Source organism: Ursus americanus, chromosome 4 (genome assembly GCF_024610735.1).
Source record: "Ursus americanus isolate L20-20 chromosome 4, mUrsAme1.1.p, whole genome shotgun sequence".
Taxonomy (NCBI): Eukaryota; Metazoa; Chordata; class Mammalia; order Carnivora; family Ursidae; genus Ursus; species Ursus americanus.
In genome coordinates this window covers 36,440,635-36,454,955 of record NC_142130.1, presented here as the reverse complement: position 1 = coordinate 36,454,955, position 14,321 = coordinate 36,440,635, and the positions used below count along the sequence as shown (strand labels likewise).

Genomic DNA, 14,321 nt, shown 5'->3' with positions numbered 1-14,321 from the left:
TTGTCAATATGGTCTTTGCTCCATTGTATTGCCTTTGCTCCTTTGTCAAAGATCAGTTAACTACATATGTGTGGCTCTATTTCTGGGCTTTTTGCTCTGTTCCCCATTGATCTATTTGTCAGTCTTGTCACCAATACCACACTGTCCTCATTACTTTAGCTTTATGGTAAGTCTTGTAGTTGGGTAGCACCAGTTCTTTGACACTGTTCTCCTCTTTAAATATTACGTCATTATTCCCAGTCTTTTGCTTCTCTATGTAACTTTACAATCAGTTTGTCAATATCCACAAAATAACCTGCTGGGATTTTGATTGAGACTGTGTTGAATCTATAGATCAAGTTGGGAAGAACTGACACCTTGACAATATTGAGTCCTCCTATCCATGAACACAGAATATCTTTTTATTTGTTCTTCAGTTTCTTTCATTGGTAAAGAAATTTTTTTGTAGTTCCTTAGTCTTCCTCATAGAGATCTCATAAATGCTTTGTTAGATTTATACCTAAGTACTTTACTTTTGAGGGTGCCAATGTAAATGTTACTGGTTTTAATTTCAAATTCTATAGCTAGTATATAGAAAAATTTTTGTCCCGTGTGAATGCTCATCAAAGGGTAACCTCAGTAGAGGAAAATTTTAACAATCAAGTTGGTAGAACAACCCATTCTGTGGATACCAGTTGGCCTCTTTCCCAGTCAACCCTCTCAGCATCTAATGGGCTCATGAACAAAGTAACCATGGTGATAGGAATGGAGGTTAGGCAAAGGGCTAAGCAACATGAACTTTTACTCAGCAAGGCTGCCCTGGCTACAACCACTGCTGAGTGCCCAATATGACAGCAGTGGAAACCAACACTTTCTCCAATTTAGCACCATTCCCTAGGTGATCAGCCAGGTAGCAGGTTGGTTACATTGGACCATTTTCATCATGGAAGGGAAAGATGTTGTTCTTACAGGAATAAATATTACTCTGGATATGATCTGCCTTCCCTATATGGAATATTTCTGCTAAAACTATCATCCATGAACTTACAGCATACCTTATCCACCATCATGGTAATGCACACAGCATCAAGAAATTCATTTCATAACAAATGAAGTGTGGCAATGAGCCAATGCTTATGGGGTTCACTGGCCTTACCATGTTCTCCACCATCCTGAAGCAACTGCCTAGATACATATGTATTATTAATTTTTTTATTAATGTTAGCATAGTATATCTTTCATTATCCCTTTATTTTTAATCTTTATATGCATTTATACTTAAATTAGGTTTCTTGTAGACAACATATAGTTCGGTTGGATCTTGTTTTTTGAACTACTCTGATAATCTCTTAGTTTATTCAGAACATGCACATTTAAAATGATGATACAGTTGGATTAGCATCTACCATGGTCCTTATTGTTTTCTATTCATTACCCTTGTTCTTTGTTCCTATGTTCTTTTTACTTTTTTTCTGCTTTTTTGCTTTAAACTGGGCATTTTATATATGATTCCTTTTGCTCTTCTTAGCATATCATTATATTTCTCTTTAATTTTTTTGTGGTTATTCTAGAGTTTGTAATATACATTTACAACTGATCTAAATCCAGTTTAAAATGACATTATACTGCTTAATGGGAAGTGCAAATGCCTGATAACAAAGCATTCCTGATTTCTTCCTATTTCTTGAATCATTACTGTCATTCATTTCACTTATCCATAAGCTACACTACTATCCTATACACTTTTTGGCAACTTAGTGTGGTTTCTAAGAAGCATTATTGTGCCCTGGAACAAAGTTCAAGCATATCTAAAGAATAAAAACCAATGGCACCTAATAACATAAGATTCACAATGTCTGGCATTCAGGCAATGATACCATTTCAATAGGAAAATACAGCCCATGATGAAGAGAAAATATCAACCAACAGAAACTAATCCAGAAGTGATATAAAGGATAAATTCAATAGACAAGGACATTAAATCAATTATCATAAATATACTCCATATATTAAAGGAGATAGAAGAAGCACATGCATGTTAAGAAAAGACATGGAAGATACCAAAAGGATTCAAATTGAACTTTTAGAAATGAAAAATATAATGTATGAGATTACATGCAATATACACTAGATGGGACAAACAGGGGAATTGACAATGAAAAAGGAAAAAGAAAACATTACTGAACTCAAACCTGTACTCACCAAAATAAAGCAAAGGAATAAAAAGAACAAAATAAGTGAATGGAAAATTAGTGATCTACTGTTTAACTTCAAGTTACCTAATACACATACAATAGGAGTCTCAGAAGAGGAAAGAAAGGATGGGACAGGAAAAATGTTCGAATAAGTCATGCCAAAAATCTTCCTAATTTGATGAACATTGTAAATCCACAGATCCAAGGAGCTTAATGAACTTCAAGCATAAGAAACATGATGAAAACTACATCAAAATATGCCATAACTAAAATTCTTTAAAAAGAAAGGAAGGAAGAAAGAAAGAAAGAAAAGGAAAGAAAGGAAAAGAAAAGCTGGGGGGTGGGGGGGAGGAAGATATATTAACATATAGAGTAACATATATAAGAATAACAGCAGACTTACAAGCTAGAAGACAGTGGAAGAACATTTTTTTAAGTACTGAAAAAAAAAGTGTCCATCTAGAATTCTCTACTAAATAAAGTATCATTAAAAATGAAGGTGAAATAAATACTTTTACAGACATACAAAAGCTGAAAAGATCCAAAGATCCGGGACTAAAAATTCAGCTCTACAAGAAACAATTCAAGAAGTCCTTCTGAAAGAAGGAAAAATAATGTAGAGGAAAATTGAGATATACACAGAGGAATGAAGAGCCCTGGAAATGGTAAATATGTGGGTAAGTAAAACAGAATATTTAGTTTCTAAATTTCTTTAAAAAATAATTGATGACTAGAAACATCCCAAATATCCATCAATAAGTGAATATTAAACAAATTATGCCATATCCACACAGTGGAAAACTCCACAGCAATAAAAAGAAATGAGCTCTTGATAAATACACCAACATGGCAGAATCTCAAACTAATCATGGTGAGTAAAGGAAGTCAAACAAAAACAAATATAAGTTGTATGACTGCTCCTATATAAAATTCCATGGAATGCAAACTAATCTACAGTAACAAAGTACATCAGTGGTTGTTGAGGATATAGGGCCAATGCAGAACGGCAGGATGGAAGCATTAAAAATAAGAATAAGGCAACTGGAAGAGGTGATGGATATGTTCATTATTTTTACTATGAATGAAACAATAGGTTTTTTTTAATTTTAAACATGTACAGTTTATTGTATGTCAATTATGTCTCAACCTGTGCTGAGGAATGTAATTGTCAAGTAGGGATCTATCATCTAAGAATAAGGGAAAACAATGACTTTCTCAGACATCCAGAAACTAAAAGTTCACCATTTGTAGTTATTTAGCTTACATTTAAATACTAGCAGAGGAGGAGCTAAGATGTGGGAGTAGCAGGAGAATGCTAAGCTTGCCTGGTCCCCCAGCTCAACTAAATAAATATCAAATCATTCTGAATACCCAAGAAATCTATCTGAGAACTGACAGAACAAACTGCACAACTATAGGGAGAGAAGAAGCCACCTCGTGGAAGGTAGGAAGTGCAGAGACATGATTTGGGAGAGAAGCAGATCATGGGTGCCACAGAGAGGGGAGAGAGCCCTGGTCATAGAGGTAAGAGAAAGAGAGGAGCACACAGGGAGTCACAAAAAGAAAACACTTCCCCATAGCCATTAACTAGGAAAAGAAGAAGAGCTGATTTTCATAAGTTTATACAACCAAGGTGCTCAAAAACTGGAGTTAGGTCCACAGCATGGCAGATGTGGAGACTGGTGAAGCAATGCATTGCTCCTGTGGAGGAGACAGATAGTGGAGAGGCAGACAGCGCAGAGGATCCCATGGAATGCACTCGGAGAGACGGTTTCCACTTCCCAGATGCATCCGAGAGGTGGCATTGCCTCTCTGGGGACAAAGGAGCCAGCAGGTACCATTTCTCTCCCCTGCCCCTCAGCATAAACTAACGTCAGCAGCACAGTGCCAACAGTGACAGCATAAACCACTTACACCAACCCTGCAACCTGGACTCTGCTAGTAATGCTTTTCTCAGGGAACTCTGGCTGAAGACCAGCACAAACCCACCCCCCACCCTGACCCAACACATACACACCAGGTCTACTGACCATAGAGTTCTGCAGAGCTTCAGCTCTAGTGGAAATAGCATCAGGATTCTTTCAACCAGCAGACCAAAGCACACCTAGTTAAAACTCGCCACACTCTGGACAAGGTCAAAACACTCCCCACTGCAAGCAAGCAGAAACTCTGCAGAGGACTGACCTGGGGGAAAGAGCAGCCAAAACACAGCAGCATAGTCCATGCAGCACACACCAGAGACACTTCCTGAAGCACCAGGCCCTGGACATGATCTCTTCTTCATGACGCCTTTACTCTCAGAAGCAGGAAACATAACAGGCTTTCCTAACACAGGAAAGATGACAGAGACCTAGACAAGATGCCAAGATGGAGGAATTCACCCCAAAAGAGAGAACAAGAAAAGGTCACAGCCAGGAATCTAATAGAAACAGATATAAGTAATATGCCTGATCCAGAATTTAAAGCAACAATCATAAGGATACTAGCTGGGCTTGAGAAAATCATGGAAGACACCAGGGAGATCCTTACTGCAGAGACAAAAGAGCCAAAAAAACCCAATCAGGCCAAAATGAAAAATGCAATATCTGAGATTCAAAACCAACTGGATATAATGACCACAAAGATGGAAGAAGCAAAGGAGCAAGCAAGTTATAAAGAAGATAAAATTATGGAAAATAATGAAGCCAAACAAAAGAGAGAAAGAAAAATCTTGTATCATGAAAGTAGACTTAGGGAACTCAGTGACTCCATCAAACATAGTAACAGCCATATTATATGAGTCCCAGAAGAAGGAGAGAGAGAAAAAGGTGCAGAAGTTTATTTGAGGATATTATGGCTGAAAACTTCCCTAATCTGGGGAAAGAAACAGACCTCTAAATCCAGGAAGCACAGAGAATGCCCATCAAAATCAACAAAAGGAGGCCAACACCAAGACCTGTCATAGTTAAATTTCCAAAATATAAAGAAAAAATCCTAAAAACAGCAAGAAAAAATAGCCAAAGCAATCTTGAAAAAGAAAAAGCTGGATGCATCACTACTCCAGACTTCAAACTATAATACAAAGCTGTAGTCATCAATAATACAGTATGGTACTGGCACAAAAACAGACACATAGACCAATGGAACCAAATAGAAAACCCAGAAATGGACCCACAACTATATGATCAACTAATCTTTGATAAAGCAGGATAGAATATCCAATGGAAAAAAGAGTCTCTTCAACAAATGGTGTTGGGGAAAATTGGACAGCAACATGCAGAAAAATGCAACTGGACCACTTTCTTACACCATATACAAAAATAAATTCAAATGGATGTTAAGACCTAAATGTGAGGAAACCATCAAAATTATGGAGGACAACACAGGGAATAACCTCTGTGACATCAACCATAGCAACTTCTTACTAGATATGTCTCTGGAGGCAAGGAAAACAAAGGCAAAAATGAACTATTGGGACTTCACAAGATAAAAAGCTTCTGCACAGGAAAGGAAACAAAACTAAAAACCAACCTTCAGAATGGGGGAACATATTTGTAAATGACATATCTGATAAAGGATTAGTATCCAAAATCTATAAAGAACTTACCAAACTCAGCACCACAAAAAAACCAAACAATCCAGTTAAGAAATAGGCAGAAGACATAAATAGGCATTTTTCCAAAGAAGACATACAGACGGCCAACAGACAAACGAAAAGATGCTCAATATCATTCATCATCAGGGAAATACAAATCAAAACTACAGTGAAATATCATCTCAGACCTGTCAAAATGACTAAAATTAACAACACAAAAAACAATGGGTGTTGACAAGGATGTGGGGAAAGGGGAACCCTCTTACACTGTGGGAATGCAAACTGGTGCAGCTACTCTTGAAAACAGTATGGAGGTTCCTCAAAATGTTAAAAATGGATCTACCCTATGACCCAGCAATTGCACTAGTTATTTACCCAAAAGATACTAATATACTAATTTGAAGAAAGACATGTACCCCAATATTTATAGCAGCCTTATCAACAATAGCCAAATTGTGGAAAGAGCCAAAATGCCCATCTACTAATGAGTGGATAATGTGGAATTTAAGATATAGAGCAGATGAACATAGGGGAAAAAATAAGAGGCAAACCAGCAAACAGACTCTTAAATATACACAACAAATCGAGGGTTACTAGAGGGAAGATGGGCAGGGGTTGGGTTAAATGGATGAAGGTATTATGGAGGGCACTTCTTAGGATGAGCACTGGGAATTGAATGTAAGTGATGAATCACTGTATTCTACGCCTGACACTAATGTTACAGTGTATGTTAACTGGAAGTTAAATAAAAACTTGAAAAGAAAAACAAACAAGAAAGAAAGAAAGAAAATCTGTGTTTCTTAATGTATGTGTTTATCACTATAAACTTCCCTTTTACAACTGCTTTGGCTGCATCCCATAAATTTTGATATGTTGTATTTCCATTTTCATTTGTCTCAAGATATTTTTAAATTTTTTTTCTTTGACCCATTGGGTGTTCACTATTATATTGCTTAATCTCCACATATTTGTAATTTTCTAGTTTTCCTGTAATTCATTTCTATCTTCATACCATTGTGGTCAGAACAGAGGCTTAATATAATTTCAATCTTCTTACATATTTTAAGGCCTGTTCTGTGGCCTACCATATGATCTCTTGAAGCTCTTTGAAACTTTGGATTTCAGAAACTAAACATTAAACACAAGGTCTATAAACTTACGCTCATTCAAAGTACTTTTAGCTTTAACAACAAAATCATAGCTACGAAAATTTTGCTATAGAAGGATCAAGTTAAAACTGGAGATAAAAAATTAAGCTGATCAAGGGAAGTCTGTGATTCAGTCCATCCAGGTCTTCAGCTTAAAATTCTTCAAAAAAAAAAAAATCCTAAAAATAAGAGCTTAAAAAACCTCAAAATGTCAGCAAAAAGATAGAGAATGAGAATAGTCAAAAAACACTAAAAGACAAATTAAAAATTATATAAACCTCAGTTTTGGTGATTATGATGGCAGAGATGTCCTGCTGTACCAGGTGAGCAATAGCACAGCTCCTAGTATCTAGCTCCAGCATCATCAATGCTGAGCCACTAACAGTGGTTCTTTACTGAAACAGTAATTTCAGTGTGGTTGGGCGCTGTTTTCAACTGCAAAGCTTCTAAGTATATGATAGTGCAGGGGGGGTAGAGCTCTTGACTTCAGCTTCCCAATGACTAACTCATTAAGGGATAGTTCTGCCTTTTCATTTGGAAATCTGGGATTTCTGAGATCTGTGTTAATATGGAAGATGATTGGCCAAAAAGGCAAAAAAGGCATGGATCTCAATGTGCATTACACAAGCCACTCCTAAACCCTACTAAATATGTCCTCAAAATTGCTACCCCTTACCAAATACTTTAGCTGGCCTTGTGGCCCAGTTTTTAAGCATATAGCCACTAAGTGAGAAAATCTGGATCCAAATTCTGCCTCCATGAATGCTGTTTATATAATATTAGAAAATTTTCCAAACCCCCCCTTTTGTTTTTCTAAGCTTCAGTTTCCTCAACTGCAAAATCGGGATAATAAAGCATCTACCTTGCAGGGCTGATGTGAAGATTAAATATGTATGATGTGCCTGGCATTTAAGTATTTAATAAATATGTTAACTCTTTTTAAAAAATAGTAAAACACACTAATGCATATGAAGGGCGAAACCTAATTGAATTGTCATCCTTGCACTAGCTGCAAGGAAACCCAGGAAATGGACAATTTTAAGTTTTCAAACTCTACAATACAAAAAGGCTGTAATGGAGTTGACAGTACCATATGGACATTAAACAAGATTCTTCTTCATTTAACTCTGTGGTCCTTTGAATGACCAAAGTACATTTTTAAGTGTACTCTGAATATTACAGAACTATGAGATGTTGTCTCAAATATTACATATTAGCATGAAAAAAGACCTATTTTCAGTGGTATTATTTCCAAGTTTTTAAGTTATATCAAAACAGAGATAGGGGTGCCTGGGTGCCTCAGTCGTTAAGCCTCTGCCTTCGGCTCAGGTCATGATCCCAGCGTTCTGGGATCGAGCCCTGCATCTGGCTCCCTGCTCAGCAGGAAGCCTGCTTCTTCCTCTCCCACTCCCCCTACTTGTGTTCCCTCTCTCACTGGCTGTCTCTCTTTCTGTCAAATAAATAAAATCTTTAAAAAAAAAAATCCAGAGATAAACAAATGAGCTCTAAATAAATAGTACTATTTGTCTTAGACATGAGCAGTTTAAATAGTCTGGAACAAGAATGACAGAATAATTTTTGTTCAGAATTTACCATATACCAAGAAGGTTCTGGCATGTGACATAAATTATCACAAAAACTCCATGAGGTAATTAATATTACCAATTTATAGAAAGGGAAACTAAAGTATAAAGACTTCAGTAATTTGTACAACTTGTAAATGGTAGAATTAGGATTTAAGACCCGGCAGTCTGGCTCTAGAATCAATATTCTTAAGGACCATTTGCAACGACACAGTAAGATGTTTCCAATCTATATTTTAAACTCCAAGCACCTGAGGTACTTCCAAAACATATAAATAGGTGTATATTTAAATTATGCAAAAGAAAGTTGAATACTATAACCTATTTTGTAATGCCATTAAGTGGTAAAATAATGGGGACACAATAAGTTTTAAGCTATGTTAATTAGCCACATATTAAAAATGAACTTATATGTAACAAAAATCTTACAAAATTTTGGCTAACTACTGAAAATGTGGCTAAATCTTAAAATAGCAAGGGCTTAGCCATCTTTATATGGTTTGGAAAAAAGGAATTCTCACTCTTCATTAATCTACGTATTTGGATTTCTTTATATGAAGATTTAATTATGATATTTATGCTGCCTTCTTCCTCTTGGTACAGATCATGTAAATGGACACTGCACAAGTCCCACCTCTCAGAGTTGCAGTTCTGGAAAACGTCTGTCCAGTGCTGATGTGTCAAAAGTAAATCGCTGGGGTCCTGGAAGACCACCATTTCGGAAAGCACAATCAGCTGCTTGCATGGAAATTTCTTTACCAGTCACAACAGAAGGTAAGTTACACACGCAAATTTTTGTGGATACAATTAAAATTTGATATGCCATGATAATGGGAGCTAGAGGACAAGGGATGTAGGTCTTGTGTAAAAGATACTTTTACAGTCAACTCTAGGCAATGAGTGACTGGGAGCCTGGTCAAGCTGTGGCCATGACTCCAAATTCATTCCTCACTATACTTCCTTCTTCATCTCTAAAACCAGAATGTCTCTGCTTATTGGTAGACACCTCCTCTGTACAAGGGGAGACCTATGCCTTAATCAGTTCTCTACACTCCCAGCAGCAATTGAGAGTTTCCTTCCATCTCAATGGTAAGCCTTTCAGTGTTTTTACCAGTAGATAGTTATTTAATGTCTTGCAACTCTCATTTCCTCAACTGTCAAGTGAATGTGACCAAGAAAAAGGCAAGATCTTAAGTTTTAAAGTTTGCAGTCTTCATATGTTTTTAAAAGGAAGGATTAACTGCATGTTTATGGAGTGTTGGAGCAGGGATTAAAGTGTAAGAGCTAGAAGGCCAGAAATTTTTAGAGAGGGAGGGGAAAAGAAGGAATCTTGCAACTTAGTTGCAACAGTCTTCCTGACAAGGAACTTTGGGGAAAGATATAGGAAAAAATAATCTTAGAAGATTTTCTATGGTAATTCTATTCTATGAAGTAATCCCCCATTTACCATTCTTCAAAATTGTTTTAGTAATGACCTATATTTTGTAATACAAAATTACAAAAATTTAAGAATTTACTATTATACCATACTAAATCTGGTTCATGGATATGCAGATAATGAGGTTATCTCTTTCACAGGTGTATGAGTAACAAACTTAAATGTTGATGAACCACGAATGGAAAAACTTTGAAAGCAAATTAGCTAGGAATTTTATAATGGAAGAAAAATGTAAAGGTTTTGGAAGTAGTACTCTTAATCACTGGGTTGGGTTGAGAATTTTGAGTTTTAGACATTTCTGCCTCTAACTTGTGCTGGATTCTGGGACAACTGCTTAACTCTATGTCTCTGTCTCCAAATCTATAAAATTGTATAGATTATATCCAAGCTTCCTCTCATCTCTAAATTCTATTACAAATAATTATTTTTACAAACTTGTTGAGGGGTAGAAGGGGAATTAGGAATACTGTATTTTGCTTTCTGGAAAAAGAGTCCAAAGAACTTATATTTAGTCTCTTTTTACAAAAATGAGTGACAATTGAACCTATCCAGAAAGGAAAGGAGTGAATGCTGTAGAAAAAAGAATATGAGGAACTTGAACTCTGGAGCAATTATAACAAAACGTTCCTAGTAGTATTTAACTGAGGGGGGTGCATTTATGCTTATTGGAGTGTGCACAAGTGTAAGTGTTGATGAGCTGGAAAACTTGAAACTTCCTTTAGTGTACTGAAGCCCTCTCAGAAAGATTACCATTAACCATGAGATGGCCCTGTCTACAGCTTATTTGGTCCTAAGGTAAAGTTAGAACTGGATTTGGATTCAAGGTAGATAGCCTGAAAGTAGTTCAGGGATATACCATTTGCTCGTTGGCCTTGGTAAATACTCCAATTTTTACAACTGTAGTTACTCCAAATATAGCAAAACCAAAAATCATGTCAGTTAGGGAAATGTATTCACCAAGAACATTTGTGACCTTTCAGGTAAGTAGCCATAATGTTGTAGGTAGGTGGGAATTGCCAAGAAATCGTTAGGAATATTTTCAACAATTGAGAGATAGAAGGGAAACATAATTAAAATGGTACCAGAAATTCTTGTAACCTTGACTACTCAGGCTATTTTTTTCCAGATTAGAAAATTTCAACTAATTTGTGAGGTAACGTAGGGAGAAAAACATGGTGAACTGGAACTCTGGAGACTCAACTTCTAGTCCCAGCTCTGCCAAAGCTTATGATTTACATTTCTGGACTTTAGTCTCTTCATTATCAAAATAAGCTGGTGAACTGGACAAGCAGTCTTCCAGATCAGTGAACAAGGAATCAAATTCTACTTCCCTTTCATAATTTTGGTTTTCATTTACTAAGTCTGACTTCACTTATTATGGAAATATACTAACAATTTTTGTTTTTCTGAATTTCTATAGAAAGCCGAGAAAATTCCTATAATCGTTCTAGAAGCTCTAGCATCTCCAGTATTGACAAAGATTCAAAAGAAGCAATTACAGCACTATATTTCATGGAGTCCTTTGCTCGGAAAAATGACCCTACAGTCTCCCCTTGTTTGTTTGTTGGAACTAGTCTGGGAATGGTGTTAATAATCTCCCTGAACCTACCTTCAGCAGATGAACAAAGATTTACAGAGCCAGTCATGGTATTGCCAAGTGGTAAGAGTTTTTATTTATTCCTTAATTTCTACTTTTTAACATTTAGATATAAAATAATGTATAACATTAATTTGTATTGATCTGGAATAAAGTTTGTAAGTATTCTGTATACTGGAAACTATTGAAAATTTCGTAAATTATATACTATCCCAACATTAGTCATACAGCAACTTACCATTCCTTAGAATAAAATAATACAATTATGTCTATGGTAGGAAACTGTGGAACTGCCCACCTAAACAATGCCTTGGGGAAAAGGTTTCTGAAAAGCACTAAGGAAAACCTTAATTCAAAAGTTAAACTATTTAATGAACTGAAGTATTTCTCCAAAGTTCCATGCCAGATCACAGCCTATGAGTGTTTTTTATCATCCCTGGAGAATTCAGAACAATTAATCTTGAAGCAGTCTGATTTGACATGGCTTTCTAAAGTCCTTGGTAACCTTCCCATCTTGTTTCAAAGGCATACCACAATTTCTTTCCTTTTTATCCTAGCGCCTAAAGAATTTAACATGTTATGAGTATTTTGCTAAAGCATGTTTTATTCTCTTTCTTTCCTCCCAAAGAAGAGATGAGTGTGATTCCTCATGCAATTCTTTTGAATATTTGAAAATTTGTTCTTTTCAGTAACTTTACTTTGTATTTCCTATGTATGATGTTCTTCAGATAGTTTTTAAGTAAAAAAAATAATTTTATTAATATATAGAATAAGGAATTTTATTTTAAAAGAATACATATATTTAGAATGCTAGGTTAGAGTTAAATTTTATTAACTGGTGTGCTAATTCTTGTAGATTTTTACTTATTGTAAGTGGAATAGTCAGCTCTCTACTAGTGTGGCAAATTTAGATAAATGTATCCATGTGCACACATTTGTGTTTGTGTGTTAAACAACTGAAATTGATCTCATACTTCTGGAGATTAGAGGGCCAAGATTAAGAAGTCAGCAGGTCTAGTTTCTTCTGAGGCCTCTTTCTTTGCTTGTAGATAGCCACCCTTACCATATCTTCCCATGGCTGTCCTTCTGTGTGCATGTACTTCTGGTGTCTCCTGTGTATCCTAATCTCTTCTTAGACACCAGTCAACTTGGCTGAGGGCCCACTCTAACAACCTCCTTTTAACGTCATCATCTCTTTAAAGGCTCTACCTTAAATACAGTCACCTTCTGAGGTACTAGGGTTTAGGCCTTCAACATATGAATTTGGTAGGGACACAATTCAGCCTATAAAATCCATTGTATTTTAAAAGTTAATCTGTTAGAGTCACTTTAATTGTGAACATACTTCATGATGAGAAAATATCTTTAACTACATTCCTAATTTTAAGGAAATATGCACAATTCCTACAGTGGTTGAGTTGGAGGCAGATCAGTGAGGACAAAATGAATTATTAAACATTAATTCCATCCACTACTTAACTCAATAAATTGTTATCCATATTGGATATGTGACAGGCATTCCTTGCAAGTCTAAAGGTGAAAATCTAACTCCTGTGTATACAAGTTTACAACCATAAATGGAAGACAATTTTCTAAGAGATATTCTAACAAATACGGTTTTCTATGTCACAAGCCTAGAAATAAACAGATCTGGAACTAATTTAACAGATCTCTCAATATTGCGGGAAAGTTCTTTACCATTCTTAAACAAACATAGACTAAAAATGATGGCAAAATACAAATTAGAGATTTAACTTAATAATGTGGTATCTGATTAGTAAATATTTGCAAAGCTTTTCCTTAACTATTTAAAGATATATAATGGGAACCTGTCTTCTCCAATTTTCTGTCATTATTCTCCAGTTCTTTCAAAACGTAAGTTAATATCAACATCAGTTCACCAACTGTAACAAATGTACCACACTAATACAAGATGTTAATAAATAAAGGACAAAGGGAGCATATGGGAACTCTTTGTACTCAATTTTTTGTAACCCTAAAACTGCTTTTTAAAAAAAGTATTTTTGGGGAGTTGAGGGTGGAGGAGTAGGGGACCCTATTTCAACCCATCTCCTGCATTTAGCTGGATATCTACCAAACCATTCTCAACACCCACGAAATCAGCCTGAGATATAAGAATATACATCTGGAACTCTACAAGCAGAAAATCTCCAGCAGTCTCAAGGTATGAAGGGTGGAGGAGTGATTCTGCAGGCAGATATCAGAAGAAAAACAGAAGGGGGAGGGAGCTACCATAAGCTGGCACCAGGAAGGTGACATAACACCAGAGAGCAAAAGGATCCCACACTGGGGACCAGGCAAAGACTCACAGACTGGTTGCACCAGGGAAAGGACTTCAGTCCAGCCCCCAGACAGGATCCAGGAGCTGCAGGTACGCACATGAACAGAGGACAGCCTGTGGTTTTAGAAGCACAAAGGGCAGAAACATGCCCAGCCCTGGGATCAACCTCTGGGAGAGTTGCTGTGGGGCTCACTACCAGGGAGGCTGAGTTTTTAGCAGTGCAGACAGAAACAGAGACTGTGTGTCTTGGAGACCTCAGTGAAGAACAGACTGAAATTTCTCTGTTCTGGGACAGAGGTTTGGGTACGGTCACTTGTCTGACTCTCAGAAGAGACATTGAAAGCCACCAGGGAAAGCTGCCAGAGAACAAGCTCAAAAAACCTGTTTTCACTGAGCCATCCCCTCCTCCACAGGGGGCAGGGCAACTCTGCCAAAGCAGGGTTGCCTGAGTAAGAGTGCAGCAGGCCCCTCCCCTAGAAGACAGGCTGGAAGAACAAGAGGACGA

At 36.6% G+C, this 14,321-nt stretch overlaps 1 protein-coding gene across 1 annotated transcript in view; it reads left to right on the top strand.

Moving 5' to 3' along the window:
* The window catches only part of STXBP5L (syntaxin binding protein 5L), a 429,230-nt gene that overhangs the window by 394,113 nt on the left and 20,796 nt on the right, over positions 1 to 14,321 (top strand). Inside the window, exons 24-25 of the mRNA XM_087861601.1 lie at positions 9,083 to 9,253; positions 11,338 to 11,577. Of these exons, the coding sequence (XP_087717727.1) occupies positions 9,083 to 9,253; positions 11,338 to 11,577 (411 nt within the window). The remainder of the gene's footprint in view (positions 1 to 9,082; positions 9,254 to 11,337; positions 11,578 to 14,321) is intronic.